General features: G+C 40.7%; 1 protein-coding gene across 4 annotated transcripts in view; it reads left to right on the top strand.

Annotated features, from left to right (window-relative positions):
• Positions 1-17,961, top strand: part of SAMD3 (sterile alpha motif domain containing 3) — a 73,556-nt gene extending 55,595 nt beyond the window's left edge. For 2 of the 4 annotated variants that reach the window (XM_062639715.1, XM_062639714.1), the window contains exons 7-11: positions 1,040-1,207; positions 13,796-13,999; positions 14,380-14,551; positions 16,208-16,290; positions 16,537-17,961. In XM_062639715.1, coding sequence (XP_062495699.1) covers positions 1,040-1,207; positions 13,796-13,999; positions 14,380-14,551; positions 16,208-16,290; positions 16,537-16,821 — 912 coding nt within the window. In that variant the 3' untranslated portion in view covers positions 16,822-17,961. The remainder of the gene's footprint in view (positions 1-1,039; positions 1,208-13,795; positions 14,000-14,379; positions 14,552-16,207; positions 16,291-16,536) is intronic. The other 2 variants (XM_062639717.1, XM_062639716.1) reach the window with 2 other exon arrangements.
• Positions 17,962-18,268: the final 307 nt, after the last annotated feature.

Genomic DNA, 18,268 nt, shown 5'->3' with positions numbered 1-18,268 from the left:
ATAAGCAGCTGCTTTTGAGGAACCGATGAAACATTTCCGATATTCACAATTGCGGTTTTGCATGCAGACATGTTTAACAGTCATTGCTTTGTAATTTCTTCTCCGTGTGTTGGTAGTTAGCGCAGCTGGGCCCCACCACAGGATGCCCAGCCAGGGACTGCAGGTAAACAGGTGTCTGTCCATAAGGATGCACAAGGAAGTTGCTGTCCATCCAGTTTTCAGAAATGAATTTTCAGTACCCAAGTAAAAAAGGAAACAAGTGTGATTGATAGGAGCAGTGGGACCACATAAACTCCATCTTTAGCTGCCAGGGAGTGCTGAATGGCTCCATTAAACAGGGTCTGCATCTACTTGCAGTGCAGAACTGCTTTTAAATTGCAATTTATATGTCTTGAGGAGTCTCACAAACACTAGGACCTACTTAAATGATCCTTTTAATTCAGAAATTTTGAGTTCTGTTTAATAATACGCTTGATCCAGTGCAACTGTAGGCTCTCTGCAAACAGGAGCATCCCCCTGTGTCTTTCCCACTCCCTTGTGTTATATATAATAATTGTACAACTGCACAACCAGGCAGATGCTGTCAGAGGAGGAGAAAAAATAATCCACTCAAAAAAAACCCATTAGTTTTCTGTGGCATCAGTGAGCTGATCCAATTCACTGTGTAGTTTCATGACCTAATGTCATGAATGCAGCATCCCAAAGAAAGAGCTGAGAAAAAGAAAGCAAACTGCAGTTTCACAGGCAGACCTGATTATATTAAATCTAGCCCTTAGGTTCAATTGCCATTATCCTTAACAAACTAGGGTGGTGCCGGTAGCCTGACTGTTTAGTTGCCATAGTCATATACCGCAGGTGCTTGTGTTTCCTTCAGTCCTGAAGCCACAATACGCTGATGCCACCCTATAGAGTCTTTTTCTGCTTAGTGGCAAATGCTTTTTTATAAAGTAGAATTGGATAAACCACAGTAACCTGCTTTAGGAATGGGACAAATGTTAGAAAGATACTGGTAATGACATAATATTTTTTTCCCATGCAGTTGCTGTGGAAACGGGCCCTTAAGGATCGTTTCAAGTATGTGCGGAGACCCATTGAAGATGATGAGCAAGTCCTGAGGAACAAATGCAAATTTGGCCACAGGAGAGGACAGACCAGGAAATGTTCATTTGCTGAAAACAAACCTGACAATGTCCAGGTGCAGGTAGAGGTAAGGTTTTTAGTTTTGGTGCTTAACTGGGTTGTGTGTCTTCCAGCTTTTCTGCTTACAGTAAGGCCATGTGCCATTAAAGGGGAGAACAAAGTGATCTCATCAATTTAAACACATTTTGTATTGAGTTTGTCCTATAGCCAGACCCTTGACAATTCTTTCCATTTCTGAAGAGCCAAGTATGAACAGTGGAGCTAAACCCAGGATGGAATGCCTTGCAGAGTTGTTGTCATTTAGAGTTGTTTCCAATTGGACAGAAAATTCTGGGGCTTTTTAAATGCAGTACTACCAGTCTGCTTTAGGTTACACACATTCCAATTAGTGAAAAACAATAGAGGCCCATGTCTAAGAGCTGAAACCACTGTATAAAAAAGAATGCAAAGTGATACTTGAGCTGGTAGCAAGTGGCCATATACTACACATTGCGCTGTTATATAAAAACTGTGTTGGTGTGTGATATACATAGGGATGCTTATATGTGCAGTTGCTGTATTTCCCTTTAGTTAGAGAATTTGGAGAATTATCACTGTCCAGTAAGTGCATGAAGCATTCGAACTAATCTGTACACTTTCATAAATACATTATGGTTCTAGTTATCCTTTACCAGTCCTCCCCACACTTCCTTGTGCTGCGGTTAAAATGTGGTAAAACTAAAACAGTTGTAAGAATGGGATAAAGATGATAGGTAAGCAGATATTTGACTTTACTTGTCCACCCTGCTCTTTAGGCAGACACATGATATTTAGGGGAGCAAGAGTGGTTTACTGGATGCATTTCTCCATATGTTGCCCTTGTGTTTGAAGGCAATTGTAATTTTCTATCCAAAATGCACATATATGTTTGGGTTTGGTTTCTCATTGTATTTTTTGGGGGGGGGGGGGGGGGGGGGGTGGAATTTTTGGTGGTGGGTTGTTTTTCTTTTTCTTTAGGTTTTGTTGGGTTTTGCTGTGGGTTTGTTTTTTGGTTTTTGTTTTTTTTGTGTGTGTGTGTTTTGTTTTGTATCTTTGTTTTGTTGTTTTTGAGCTTCAGTATTTTCTGTTTATCCCCTTTTGGCTAATGTGTGCAGGAATAAACACTTCCCTCTTTTTGCCTGCTTTAATTGAATGGCTTGCAGAATGTGTGAAGTAAGAAACCTTTAATTTGGGTGCAACACAATAAACAGCCTTGCATGCAGTAAAGGAGAAATGATAATTTCCTGAGTTTCTGTATGCATCAAGAGTTGGCCATCCTTTATTCACTGATGCTCGGAAAGGGGTGGGTCTCTTTTGTCACATCGGGTAGTTGAGAAGAGCTTTGCAGTGATCTTGTAGGGACTATGTGCTCAACTTCATTTTTCTATGGAGAAGGTGTAACTGCATTGCACTGTATCTGGAATCATCACTCTTTTTAACTGCACTGTCCAAGGCCACCACTGATCATTCCTTGTTTGCTTTAGAAGTTGAAGAAGAAAGTATGATCAATTTCTTCTAAAGTCTAGGCATTTTCTGCTAGTGTTGATGTTGTAATCAAATAAGGGTTAAACTGGAAGGGGGCAAGAGGATACTGAGTACCCCTAATCATAGAATCATAGGATCATAGAACAGTTAGGGTTGGAAAGAACCTTAAGATCAAGTTCCAACCTGTCCTGCCATGGGCAGGGGCACCTCACACTAAACCATGTCACCCAAGTCTTTGTCAACTCTTCCTTTCTCTCCTGTATCATGATTTTTCCTGTATCATGACTATAAATAAAAAAACAGTATAAATGGAAGAATTAACATTTATGAAAACCTATTAATGCTTAAGAATGAATCCCACAAAACTGGGGGAGTCATGACTTTCTTAGTTCCAAATGTGTTTCTACTTTGAAAGCAGGTGTGTCTGACTCTAAGGTCCTGAATTATGTCATTACAAATGCATACAGCTGAATAAGATGTCTGTTTAATATTCGTCTAAACAAATGCAGTGTTGGTGTTTTCATTGTGTATGTTCAGGGGCACACATAAAGGCACCTTTCTGCCACTCTTGGCACTAACTGCTTTGTGGTAAATTTAAACTGCTAAACAGAGTCTTAGCTTCAAAAAACAAATGCTTGGTCTAGAAGCGCATACCACAGGCAGAACCAAATGATTCTCAGATTATCATTAGACAGAATCCCTTGCCTTCATTCCTTTTCCAAGTCTGGAAGAGCAGATCAGCCTTCTGTGGACTAGAAGTCAGTGCATCAGGATTATTTAAGGTAAAAATGTGGGAAATGAATTCCAGCTTAAGGAAACCTTTGGAGAATCATCAGTGAAGGATTTCTAACCCCTTTGTGTCATCACACTCTCTCTTAGCTAGCAGAGTAGAGCATTTAGGGCATTACAGGCTGAAGTCAACTGGCAAGCAGTGCAGATGAAAGAGCACATCTGTTCCCAACAGATGACCTACTTACCAGCCACACAGCTGACTTCTATATTGAGCTTTAGTTTCTGAACAGTCATAAGATGTAACTGTCAAATGTGTTTTGTGTCAGTATAATCTTGGATTGTTAATGTTATCAAACTGATAAAAAGATTATTTACTAGTAAGAAATGCCTCACTGGTATACCTGGCATTTGGTTTCATATAAAAAGTAAAGTTCTTACTACTAATGAAATCCTTAACCACTCTTTCTATTTTATCATGCAAAAAACCAGTTGCTTGCCAAGACCTGCTTCCTATGTTGTTCTGGGATATGCTCAGAGCCACAGATGATGTCTGCCCCTTGGCCTGACCAAGCCCCATTACCAGCCAGCAGGCATTCCTGCTCCAAACACAGCATGAGTGTTACTTTGCTTCCCATGTAGGGCATTTCTTCCACATGTAGCATCTGGCATTTTCCCCAGTTCCTTTAAAACATCTGCTGATGTGTTCCTTGTTACAGAGCATTATACTCAAGCAAGATTGAAGAGTATACTCATTTTAGAGTGCTAGCATCACAGCAAAGGTCTTGAGCACGTGCAGGGCTGTAAAATAATGGTAAGCACATAAACCTATGCTTTAGGTGTCTGTCACTGAAGGATGCTTTGCTTAAAATGATGCTCCCTAGTTGAGCCACCACTGGAAAAATTTGCACATTAATATGACCCTCCATGTCTGAGGGATATTTAGAACTTGAAAATAAGGAAAGCCTTCTTAATTAACGAACTTTCTGGCTATGAGGTGAGAATCCTTCTCATTCATTTTCCAGTCATACAAATATCCTGGAGCTGCAGTAGTCCAGGGCAGGGTGCTTTGTAATCTTAATGACATTCATCTGCAAATGGAAGGTACTTTCCACGAGAGGGGTGATCAAGCCACAAAAATGAATAAGGCAAGCCAGTCTCTCCTCCACCGCCAGAGTGGGGTTACTTCAAAGTCAGCCATCCAGTGGCTTGTTCTGAATGACCTTATTCTTTTTTTTTTTTAACATCGAAATGGCATCTTTATGAAATTACTGGGCTTCTGGTCCTTCAGGCTATGAGAGAAACCACTTCTTGCCAGTTGTAACTAGGGGAGCCAAGAAAGCAACAGGAAGATAGCACACTTTTGCTGTGCATCTTTGGCCAGAGGATTATCAAAAGGCAAAAGGTGATGGAGAGGAAAGAGTGGTTACAGCTGGTGATTGGCTTCCATATGATGAAAGCATGTGGTTCAAATGCTAGCTTGGTCATCACAAGGGTGGTGGTCAAAGAGCAAATTGTCCCTTTCAGAACTCCAAGTTTTGTAATTTTGTTAGTCTCGAAAAGTGAAATACTGGTTGTCCCTTGGTAGAGGAAACAAGATTTCACCCATTTTGCTTACATTGTGTATTTGTTAGCTTACAAATCAGAAGGTAAATGTGATCAGATATGAACTGACTTACGTGGCCTTGAAAGTTTGCAGTTAGCATTAGCACGTAATCTAGCTCTGAGAGTCTGCCTGGCGCAAAAGGGTAAGTATATGTAGCTAAAGCACAGCCTGCTTTAATTAAACATCTGATTTGAGTACAAGACAGTATGGATCCTGCAGAAGGTTACATGGTCAATTTTGCATGAAAGCAGTCTGCGCATGTCGCTTCACCTGTCTGTGTCCAGTGTTTGGATATGAGAGGTGGCACAGTTGCAATGCCTTCTCAGTTCTCTGCTACCCTATGGGACTAAGATGGATCCTGAGCAGTATCCAGCTTACTGCCTGCTTTTCAGATTCAGACTTGCTCCAGGTCAGTCTGCAGCATTTTGTTTGGTTTTAGGGTTTGGTTTTTTTTAGCAAATCACACCTGGTTCAAGCGTTTATCCTGATCTAAAATGCTTCAGTGTTCAGAAAACTAAATGTCAATATGATGAACCTGAAAGTCACCATGCAAAAAAAGTCTGTCCCTTACAATAGCGGTAATAAAAGCTGTTCTGTACACTGTGTTTTTAAGATACCTTGTGTCTCTATGTGTTCCAGACAAAGCAGTAAAACACACTTTTCAGTATTCAAAAATCAAGATACAAGATTTGCATTATGCTTACTTAACTACCTGTGAAAGCTGTTTATCATCCTGAAGTAGTTATAAAACCCAATTAATGGAAAAGATTATTCCGAACAAGGAAACAAGGGTCCTACTATAGTCTCAGTGGGAGTATTCAAGCATCATGTTCTTTGTTTAGGCAGATAGAAGACCCTGAAACTGCTACTGTCAGGTTTTCTTGCATAAGTACCTTTAACATTGATGCTAACTCTGATGCAGGTATAGACTCAGAAATCAAGGAGTGTTAGCAGCAGCAGTAACAGAACTTGGCTTATACGTTGGCATCTAGCCAGAAAAACCTGAAATGTTTTTTCAAATGAAATATATTTAGCTGCTGCTGGGAGCTGACAAGAGCAGTAATAATGACAGTCAATACAACAGCTGTACCAACACTGCTACCTATCAGCAACCCAGTCCCAAAGTATGGTGTAAAAGGAGCTCCCACTCAGTGCCAGCACCACTGAACCTGTCTATGTGGCTCTGCTGTTGCAGGAGATGGTTCTTGCTACCATCGCGTGGCTTCTGCCCTTTCCAGCAAGTAGATTAGTCTCCATCCAAAGGAATTTTGTCAAAGAAACAGTCCCAAAGCATCCCAGGTGAGGAACCTGAATCCATGGTTGGCGTGAAGAGACCAACAGCATGCAGTGCAGTGTCCTTATATCCATCCCTTTAACTCTGCTGGTCCTATCTGAATTCAGTCTCCCAAGCTGAGGAACCGGTAGGTTCTGCTGATATTCTTCAAAAAAAGAGACCTTGATCTTTGTTGGTAGCAAAGGGTAGGCTACATTTACCATTCAGGAACTGCTGTAAACCCTCGTAAAGCAAAGACGTTCCTGCTGTCCTCACGAGAAGAGCTTCCATCACTGTGATTAGGCAATCATGTTACTTTGTTACTGACACTAATGACTTTAAGGATTTATGATGCTGGCTTTAAACAGTAACTGAAAGCTTAGACCTTGGAGATACACATCATTCATAAGAATTGCTCCATTTCTCCCCACAAAGACATGTAGCAGTTTCACTTCCTTGGTTGCAGCACTGACTCATAAAAATGTCCCTCTATCTTGGGCTTTTTACAAGAGTATGGTAATGTAATCTCATATCATATGTGAAAAATCAAGATCCGTCAAAAAGATATTAAGGAATTTGGCATTTATTTAAAAACCTGTCTCTGACCAAATGACTAATGAACCTATTGCTTCTGGAAATGGGAGGCATGAGGGATTTGGAGGGCTTTTTTTTGAGTTTTTGGTGAAAAGAAATTATGGTTTTTGTATGTATGCATTCCTGTTTAATGTGAGCGTCTTAACACAACCTATTTGTGTATGGTTCCAAGTAGAACTGGGAGTATCAATTGCGGGTCACTAGGGAAAGGCAGCTGGAGTGTGGGCAAAGAGCCCTACAACCCATGTGGCTTCTAGATCCAGTGTCTTTAGTCACAGATATCTGAGACGCCAAGAGATTTAGGGAGCTTGTGGGCATGAGCACTCTGGGATGGGCTCCCTGTTGCTGTCACCTGTTGTGTGTGAATCCAACAGAAGGGCTAAGAGTCTTTCCAGGACCATCCCTCAGACAAGGTCTAGCTTACACTGCCATGCAAGTACTGGATCCTCTGCTTACCTCATTCACTCCCTTTCTGCTTCCTTTTGACCTTTTTCTTTATTCTCTATTTCTCATGAGCGTGTGACATAAAGGCAGCATGTTTTTTAAAGGCATTGAGGTAAATACTCATTTGTTCCAGAAGGATATTTTTAAAATAAGTAGAACTTTTATGGTTTAAGAAGAAAGGAAATTCTTTACATTGAAAATGAGGTTAGCATGTTGTTAAATAAGATAAAAATCTATATACTAAAATAATTAGAGATCACCAATTAACACTGGAGGTTGGTGACCTGAAGAATGAATGATTCCTCATTTAAAGCAGCTATTTTTTAAGTTGTGTCCTGCTTTGGCTTCTTTTCTTCAGACCTGGAGACAGGAGCTCCTGACTTTGGTCTAGATAGGCTTGCTTTTCTGAGTACTGAAATAATTGAGCTAATAATTGAGCTTTAACCTTACTGTCAAAATTCTGATATATTGCTGTGCTCTAATTGGCTTTCTCACTTTGATGGTTAAAGTGAAGAGGATCTAGAGTCCTCCCTAAATTAGCGTGTGATAGGCTGATATAATGGTTCAGTAACCAGCTTTCCAAACCCAGATTCTTTGCAAAATGGCATCCCACTGAGATAACTTCTTTCCCCCAGAAGAAAGTCAACTTTTGGTTACCTTTCCATTTACCTTAAAAATTAACTTGTTCACAAATGAAAAACTAAAAGGAAAAAGTTAAAGCATTTTAAGTGATTCCTGCATTTAGGTGTGGCTGAGTTAATATAATTTCACTGCACTTTACTAGAAAAAAAAGGCAAATTTGCCAAATAGAAAGAAGGTCTGAATATAATGGGAATTGAGTTACAAAGCAAGTTACCAAACACATTCTGCTGCAAGCATAGTATTTTGTAATTTTTCAATAAAAGCATAACTTTTTTTTATGTTAGAATCTAATAAATCCTGAGGTCAGAAATAGTTTGTGTAGAATTCAAGTAATGTCAAAATTTCTGCTCCATCAAAACCCTTCAGATTGTATTTCAATAAAACTATGCTTAGAAATAATGAAGAGCATAAATCAGAATGCTTTTGCCCTTTTCAGCTAGTTTGACTGAAAACGGCTACTCATCCATAAACATCTAAAGTCCCTGTTCTCCAATTCCACACTAAAGACAGCCACTGCCATTTGACTTGATGTACCAGTGAAGTCTTATTGCAGTGTTCTGTTCGTTTACTGATAAACATGGATCACTTGCATTAAGTCATCTGGAATTAGAAATATGCAATGATGCAGTAAACCTATCTTCCCAATTATCAGCTGATCTATATTTGCATAGCAGTATATACTACAGTATGTTGTTTGTATTCCCCAGTAGGAATGAAACTGTCCAGGGACAAAATGAAGTGATTAGATATATAAGGCATGCTCTGTCACTGTATTAAAGCCATCATGTATAGTCAAGATCAGATCATAGCAACTTTGGTTGCTAATGCCAACCCTAGAATTGGGTTTTCACAGGCTCTTTCACTGCATGCAGCATTGTTTTACAACACCCCAAGTATTTTACATCATACTCATCATTGCCCATCCTCAAAGTACGTTAACTTATTATGTTTCCTCTGCACTTTAATAAACAAGAAGTAATCTCTGAAACAGCAATACCTACTAAGGCCAGTAGAAAACTGTCATTAATTGATATCCAAACAATGCTACCAGGGATCTGGGACATTTCTGCAGTTCTATTACTTGCCTGAATTTTTAAGATACGTTTTATGGCTGGAAATATACACCTGTACGCAGACTACTAGCTTAAACAAGCTATGTTAAAGAGCTTACACTTCAGAACTACCTTTCCTCAGCCTACAAATGGAGCTTAAAAAGGTGGAAAGGTTACAGATGGTCATTGCTCTAAGCAGGCTGAACATTGCAAGAAAACCAATTCTAATGCCGATTTCTACTTGTGTTACTCGTATGTAATGGATGATTTACACAATGAAGTCTGGCCTTCCATCACATTATTTTTTTCCTAGTAGATAAGTTTGACAGCAATTCTTCCTTATACTACTGCTGTATTTCTATTGGTAGCTTGCCACTGATGCTTACAAAAATGTCAAATAGTCTCATTTAGATAGTCAATAATATCACTAGCTAAACTAGCTCTCAAAGACAGAGCTGACTATATTGCGAGCTTGAGCTGTATTTGCCTTGACAAGGGGGATAGAAATTAGCTGGAGTAAAGGTCATAACTTGCTCTCAGTGTTTGTTTCTAAGCAACCCAGTTGGTTTGTCTGTGGTTACAGCACACCAGATTGAGTTTGTTTTGCTTTCCTGCCTCTGTAAGTGAGGTGCTGAAGGTGATGGCCCCTCTGGAAATGAGCCACAGCAGGTGCCTGAAGAAGCTCCTGCTCTATGGGTAGGAGGCTTGGAAGCAGACCCAGAGCAGTAATAACAGCTCTTTGGAGTCAGAGACTTCAAACTAGCTTTTGCCTGGAGTAAAAAACACAACAGTAATTAAAAAACCCAACCATCTGTGTACATGTGTGAGAAAGCATGAGCATCTTGAGACTGACAGGAGTAAGCCAGCCCTTGGTTTTGTGCAGTGGTCATACTGAAGCAAGAGCCAGTCCATCCAACTTAGAGCAAGTTAGCAGTTTAAGGAACAGATGAACAGCCAACTTGGAGATGTGTGAATACTAGAATGGTATTCACAGTTGGTAGGGACCATATTGACCAAGAAAGCTACTGTCTTTACTGGCCAAATTGGCAAGAACTGTAATGCAGAACCAAGAGATGAACACACTGGGAAGGAATCAACAAAGTTCCAGTGAAAAGAAGTAATTCTTCATAAATTCATTCATTCTTTGAAGTATTCAACAACCCTGAGGACACAGGAAATCCAACTGATAGAATTTACTTTAACTTCAGAGGAGTTTTCACCACCTGCCTTTCAAAGACTCTTAGAGGATATAATCTGAAGGATAAACAAAAAGGTAAGCAAGAAGGTCCTTGCATGAATAAATTAGAACAAAGAAGGCTAGGCAGAAATAGCTGTTTTTTACAGCAGAAAAATTATTAATGCTTCGTTTAAGCAGTTTAATATGTTTCTAAATGGTGTGGGAAAAGGAGGATAGTTGGCTGACCACACTGGATGATGCTAAAGAGGGTAGTAACAACCAAAGACTGTCTGAAGAACTGCAGAAGGACCCCATGCTACTGAGTGACAGGGCAAAAAAACAACAGATAAAATTTGAGTGTTAGATGAAAACTAAGGCATGAAGAGAAAACTCAGTCCTAACAACATTTACAGTGATGGGCTCTGAGCTTATTCTTACTATTCACAAATGATATTTTTATATTATGCCAAAGAAAACTTGGCACAATGCTAAGTAGCAGTACAAAAATGTATATTGAATGCTCAGAATTATGTAAGAAAGAAACAAAAGGGAGCATGTTATTCCACTGGATGCACCTGTGGTGTTTCAACATCTCAACTAGCTAAGGGCTGTAGTGAAATTACAGGATATGCAAAGATAGTAACAAGGATAATTGAAAGTTTGGACCGGGTTTTCTATGTGGAATGATTTGACAGCTTAGGACAGTCTCGGCTGCAAAAGAGGTGGCCGAGGACAGAATATAACATATCTATACTACAGTGGCAAGAAGATGGTGAATAGGTTTTGAATCCGGAATATTAATTAGAAGGCAGAAGCAGCAAGAGAAAAATAAAATATTTTCCAACAGTGCACAGTTAAACCACTGAATTTAATGCAGGATGTACCATTTTATGAGAGTTGGAAAAGTGTCTGGGAAAAATAATGGAACAAAAAAAATCTACTGAAGGCTATTAAATATAAAGCCATAACCCTTGGGAGTCCACAAACTCCCGTTCAGTGGAGTCTTCACAGAACTCAGGGGAGATGCCACTACATACACAACCTTACTTTATATATCATGGAGCAGACACTTTTGGAAACCATGCTAAAGCACGTAAAAAACAACAAGGTGCTTGGTGACAGCCAGCATGGCTTCACTAAGGGGAAATCCTGCCTGACCAATTTGGTGGCCTTCTATGATGGGGCTACAGAACTGATGGACAGGGGTAGAGCAGTTGATGTCATCTACTTGGACTTGTGCAAAGCGTTCGACACTGTCCCACACGACATCCTTGTCTCTAAATTGGAGAGACATCAATTTGATGGATGGACCACTCGGTGGATAAAGAACTGGCTGGATGGCCGCACACAAAGAGTTGTGGTCAATGGCTCAGTGTCCGGCTGGAGACCAGTAACGAGTGGTGTCCCTCAGGGATCGGTGTTGGGACCGGTCTTGTTCAACATCTTCGTTGCTGACATGGACAGTGGGATTGAGTGCGCCCTCAGCAAGTTCGCCGATGACACCAAGCTGTGTGGTTCGGTTGATACCCTGGAGGGAAGGAATGCCATCCAGAGGGACCTTGACACACTTGTGAGGTCGGCTGATGCCAACCTCATGAGGTTTAACCATGACAACTGCAAGGTCCTACACCTGGGTTGGAGCAATCCCAGGCACAGCTGCAGGTTGGGCAGAGAAGAGATTCAGAGCAGCCCTGTGGAGAAGGACTTGGGGGTGCTGGTTGATGAGAAAAGGAACATGAGCCGGCTTCAGTGTGTGCTTGCAGCCCAGAAAGCCAACTGTATCCTGGGCTGCATCAAAAGCAGCGTGACCAGCAGGTCGAAGGAGGTGATCCTGCCCCTCTGCTCTGCTCTTGTGAGACCTCACCTGGAGTATTGTGTGCAGTTCTGGTGTCCTCAACATAAAAAGGACATGGAACTGTTGGAACAAGTCCAGAGGAGGGCCACGAGGATGATCAGGGGACTGGAGCACCTCCCATATGAAGACAGGCTGAGAAAGTTGGGGCTGTTCAGCCTGGAGAAGAGAAGGCTGCATGGAGACCTCATAGCAGCCTTCCAGTATCTGAAGGGGCCTATAGGGATGCTGGGGAGGGACTCTTCATTAGGGACTGTAGTGACAGGACAAGGGGTAATGGGTTCAAACTTAAACAGGGAAAGTTCAGGTTAGATATAAGGAAGAAATTCTTTACTGTGAGGGTGGTGAGGCACAGGAGCAGGCTGCCCAAAGAAGTGGTAAATGCTCCATTGCTAGCAGTGTTCGAGGCCAGGTTGGACAGAGATGGGCAACCTGGTTTAGTGTGAGGCAGGGGGGCTGGAACTAGATGATCTTAAGGTCCTTTCCAACCCTAACTGTTCTATGATTCTACAATTCTTTTTCCCAGCACTCAGACAGGTAGAGGAGGGTATGGGACTTAAATTGTCTGACCCATCACCTCTGTTCCTGTGCAGTGAGGAGGAGGGTAGGAATGCCTACTCAAGTTGGTCATGAACAAATATTACCCTTGTAATGCAATCCAGATTAAAGTCCTCTATTAGAAAGAGTGCAGACTGTGCTAATACAGCAGCCTAGCGCAGGCCAAGGGAGTACCTGCAGGGTCACAGTAGGTACCTGTCTTGTATGTAAGGCTTATTTTCTTCTGTGACCCGTATGGTTATTGAAATCCACAGATATATACTGGGAGAGAGACAGGTATTTTAATTGTGTATGTTGTGCAACCATTCTTGGAATGCCATATGCACAATTTAAGAAAGGATGTTAATTAAACTGGAAAGTTTATTTGCACGTACAGAGCACTGCGAAGCACTTTTGGATGTTGTATGTTTCGTAGCTCTGTGTCTTAAATGGTCTGGGGAACAGGATGAAGTGTTTCATCTCCCACTGACATTGACCCACAGGCCACCACTGACAGAGACAACAGCTGCATCAGTGATAATACATACGGGAAAAGCCAGGGTAAATGCAGCCTGGGAGCAGTAGCTGTACTAACAGTGTATCTGTACATCACCTCAGCTTGTGTCAACGAGCAAATTCGCTGCGTCCTTTGATAGAAACTTAACAGCTCCAGGCTACTGCCACTGATTTACTACTCCTTTGGATAGCCACTCCTGTTCTTATAAATTACTGGGTTTGGAATTAAAGCATGGACAATAATAGTAATTTTGAAGAACACTGTTAACAATCTTCAAGTACAAAATAACTTTCTCAATACACTAACAGTCAAACTGCTTGGTCATGTTTTCCATTAAGAGTTATCTGAGTTCAGCTGGTCTCCTTGGAGGTAAATACTTCAGTCGCATAAATGTGAAAGTTTGTTGTCCTGCTTTTAGGACCTGTGTGAGTAAGAAGAAAATACTATTTCTTCAATTAGACAAACCAGACACAGGCTTAGGAATTTCACTAATATCCTTAAATATGTAATTTAAGCTTGGGAGACTTGGCTGATATCTATAGTGTTATATGAAAACAGATCTTCATTTAACTATCAGAACATGAAGGCAAGTCCACAGAGCTGGTACTGAAATAATACCACAGGTACTTTCTGCTGAGGGTGTCTACACTATGACTACACTCAAATCACACAAGCTACATCAGATAAAAATTGTGATTTGTCACAATTCTCTCCTTCCTTTCTTAATAGGAAGAACCAGTTTATCTTGAAGACAGTGCAATGGATGTACACATTCAGTGGCTTAAGCAAGAATATCTGAAAACTCAGAGGAACTGGAAAGAAGTGGATAACAGAATGAATGTGACAATTGAAATGCGGAGAAAGATGATCAGTGATAAGGCACCCTTAAAAGACATTCTTAGACTATTTCCTTTCTTAAGATGCCCTTATCAGGTAATAGTTATTTTTAATAATGACGTTGCATTTCGTGTTATAGATGTGATACAACCATAGGTACATGTTTTACTGCATGTTTCCAGTGAAGTATACAACATTGTTCTCTTTAACCTAATTCACATTTTTGCTGTCAACACCCCTTTGAAAGATTCACCAGTCCTGTGTTAAATATACCAAACACAATACCAGTGCATTATTTGCAGTATTTTGGTGTTACTTGATGTATTTCTTCCTTACTTTGAAAAGAAATTAAACCATCCCCTCTGATTTATAAACTTTTTTACTGAGCTAGTTTTATTGTGTCTTCAAAGTGTGCATGTTGTGCTGTTTTCAGCTCCCAGGACTGCAATAATACCAAATATTTGTTTCTCTTTTAGCTCTTTAGGGAGTTCCAGCTTCTCACACACATGGACATTTATAAGAAAACAGTTGAGATTTTGGAGATTTATTCAGAAAACATATTATCTTTGTATGCGGTGAGGAACAATCCAATTAACGTTATGCTGCAAGAAAATCTGAAGCGTCACACAGAGCAAGACATTCTGAAATGTCAGTACAAATCTTCTATGCTCTGAATATCAGAGTTTTGTTGTAGCTAATTGTTCTTACTTATGCAACTAAACTAGCTCAAATTTTACTGCAAAAACATATTAAAAATGTCACATTTGCCTGAAAAAATACACAGCGATGAGGAAGCATTAAGAATAAAAGCTAATGAATTACTAGGAAAATTAAGTCAGGTATTGAATCTCTTAATTGAATGAAAGACTGCAGGATAAGTATAGCTAGATGAGCAGTTACGTATTTCTGGATCTGCAAAGGAGTGCTTATTATTTTCTAAAAATACACACAGAAAACTAATTTTCTGCTTTAGAAATAGTCTCATAAGAAGTGATCATTTCCTTTAGAAAGAGAGTTACTGTTTCTATGGGTGAACTCTTCATCCCGGTGAAATAAAACTAGTAATTACCACTGTGTTTCAAGTGCCTCATGTCTGCAGACGTGTTGCGGGAATAAGTGCACAAACTGGTACCTCTGGTGAGCAGGTACCACAGCCATGCAAAGAGGTCCAGGAACTTCAAAGTGTTCAACTTCCTGGCTGTGAGGGAGTAAGCGCCCACTGCCGCTCAAATTCTTTCAGTCTGAGAAGTCTGAGGAGCACAGTTCTGCAAGGGCAAAACCTTTGAAGCAGTTACTCGAAATCGTTATTCTTCCCAAACTGCAGCTGCCAGTGCCTATGCTTGAGCTTAGCTCTGTGAGAAGTGCTCCTCAGACTGTCATTTTCTATCACACAGGCATAATGCCAGGATGTCAAATCAAAAGTGACACAGTAAGAATACATGTGTTTCCTTTAGCAGTTTCACTCCTTTTATTACCAGGCCATTTCTTAAAGAAGCCAGCACAGTAGGTTAAAATACTGGGGTTTTCTTTCTTTAAGCTTAAAGCCATGAGTACTCAGTAGCTCATGGTAGATAAGAAAGTGTCAGCAGGCAGCCTAATCCAGAAAGCGTTTATGGACTTTCTACTCATACCTTTGGCCTTAGAAAGTTATGGATGTAAGTAATTTCCCCTTTTCTTATACATACAAAGTTTTAACTCAACATCTTAGTAAAGTCCTAAGGCAGTTACTTTCCTGTTTTTCTATCACAAACAACTTGACCTGGCACCTAGGTAATAAATGCCTGACAAGACAGGTTCAGTGAAACACATGGCACCTGAAGCCTGACCTGCAAGAAAGATGTTAGAGTCAGTAACAGCTGAACCAGAGGGTAGCACATACCATGTCCCAGGAGGTCCTGCCGTGCCAGCTCATACCACAGCCTTCAAGGTGGAGTCCTCTGGCACCAGGACTCCCCAGAAATGCCTGATTTACTAGGGAGAGGAGAGTGTGGGCACGGATGGGGGGTGCAGGAGGTCTACTCAGCTTGCAGACTCCAACAGAAGCAACCCAAAGGCCTACTTACTTATTGTGAGAGAAATTTAATTGTAATACTGAGTAGCAGTGCCATGAATTATTTGAATACCCTTTGCCAGCTGAGGTGCCCAAACCTTCACTGTGATACAAGCTACTCTTCAAAATGGACTGAACAGTTCCACTGCTGAGCTGTTAACTATCATGTAGGTTGCAATCTGCTTTTCCAGGGCCATACTGAGGTGCTAGAATGTTTGCATTTGTAATTTAGTAGAAATCCTTGCCTTTGACAGATATGAAAATGACTGCTGCATGTCTGCTCCTGCCAGATGTCTTTGGAGATGATTCCAGTCTGTTTGCTGCTGTGAATGAGGAGGTAGGAGACAGAGCATAGCAGGCTTGGCCTCTCTTCCTTGTATCAGTTGCCTGGGTGCATCACTTGGCCTTCTGGTTGCTCAGCTTAGTTCCTGGAAAAGGTTGACATCAGTCTGTCTTTCGGGTAGATGGCAAATATCCATAGAAATACTAGCTAAATTTAAAAGTTTCGTGTTAGTTAATTCTCTGACCTGTTCACCAAAGCGATGCTGTGGCATCATTTGAAATCTCCTTTTTTTTAATTTAGGTAAAGGCAGTGACACCAGTATTGGAAGTAAAAAATCCTTTCCACGTGAATTCATGTGAGTTTGTGCTGTATGTAGAAAGAGAAGAGCTAGCCCAGCTCCATGACTGCACCATGGCCCTGGCAGCACTGGTGGCTGCATTTCATGTGTTTGATATCCCGTGCCCAAAGAGAATCCACAGGACACTGAACTTCCTGGAGTCCCTGGTCTTTGAAGTGAGGAGCCCAGCATCCCTGTTCACCCAGGTAAAGAGAGAACTGGAGGCACCCAACTATCCCAGTATCTGATGGTGTACACAACACCCCTCAGAAGCATTTGACAAATTTATTTTGTCAAAATAAATCCCTCTGTTGTGAAGATAAATCAGTGCCATTCTTTCTGGTGAAAATGTGTGTATATTTATAACAGTTACGTTTAATAATGCCTTTTTTTTTTTTTTAAGTTGTACTAGCTGCTTTTTACAACAATTTAAACCGAAGCATTTTCATTACTTTAAATGGAAATTCTAGAGCACTCTAGAGGCATTAGAGATAATAAAATTTTCTAGACTACTGCATGTGTCATGGATTATTTTTCCATACGGAGCATTTGACAAATTCAGATAATATTTTGACCCTCAGAATGTTAAAAACCACATTGTGAGCGAATGTGAGCACTTCACTGCTTCAGATGCTAATACAGTTAATGTTTTGAAGTGGCACAAATTAAAGATTTCCTTTTTACCATCATTTCATTATACTATCATCACTAAAAGCCTACTATAATAATTTTTGTATTTTAAAATGGTGGGCCTGATTTTTAGTTTGCAGGAAGATAAATTTCTAGTATTCTCTCCATGCATAACACCTTTTTATTTTTACATTGCTCCTGAATTTGCTAAATAAGGTTTCTAAGATGAGTTCTCAAAGTAGCAAGAATGACTTACCTGGGATGCTGCCATGTGTGTTTGTAACCACAGCTTTGGCGCCAGGGAGAGAATGCCTCATTTTCCTGAATTTGTTCCCCAGAACAAATTGGCCTTCTCCACATGGCGACTATGTCTGCCCCCACAGAGCGGAGGCCCTCTCTTCTATTCTTCCACAGCCTCCTTTTCTCCCTTACACACTCCTCCTAACTCCTGCATGTCTGGAAATCCCAGGGACTACTGCCTGACAGTGCATGGCTTTTGGACAAACACCTAGTGATGGACAGTAGCAACAGCCCAAACACAACTCATTGCATGGAATTAGAAATCAAAATGGATTTTTATTAAAACATTGCATTCTACCAGAGATCAACCTCCTACCCGTTCTAAAAATGCCTGTGCGGGCAATGCAGTGTTTGTGGTCACCACCATTCTTTAAACACTCAAACACACAGCCTGGAAGACCACAGCTGTCTTGTTAAAGCTCAGCTGTGCAGCCGTGACTCCAATGCAGAGACTATGCTGGGAGATCCTCCAGGATAAGGGGAGCTCATTGCATCTGATGGCCAGGCTCTCCTACTGAAGTCTTAGTATTTTTCATGTGGCTCCATGGAATTAGGGGACAACTTTTACCTGTGTGACAGCTGGGCTACCTCCAACACAACATACAAACCAACAGCTGTTTTAAAAATTCAGTAGGTGTCCTGAGTGGTTTTAGTTTCTAAGTAAGTAAATTTGTTGGGTATAGTTTTTGTAAGAGAGGTGGTTACGCTCTGCTACTTCATCGCATTGGATACAAAAGTAAGGATTATGCATGTCCTCACTGTTGT

The sequence above is a fragment of the Pezoporus occidentalis genome, unplaced genomic scaffold (genome assembly GCF_034315485.1).
Source record: "Pezoporus occidentalis ecotype Australia unplaced genomic scaffold, CSIRO_AGI_Poc_V1 ctg61, whole genome shotgun sequence".
Taxonomy (NCBI): domain Eukaryota; kingdom Metazoa; phylum Chordata; class Aves; order Psittaciformes; family Psittacidae; genus Pezoporus; species Pezoporus occidentalis.
The sequence above is the reverse complement of the archived record's forward strand: the minus strand, read 5'-3'. Positions and strand labels throughout refer to the sequence as shown.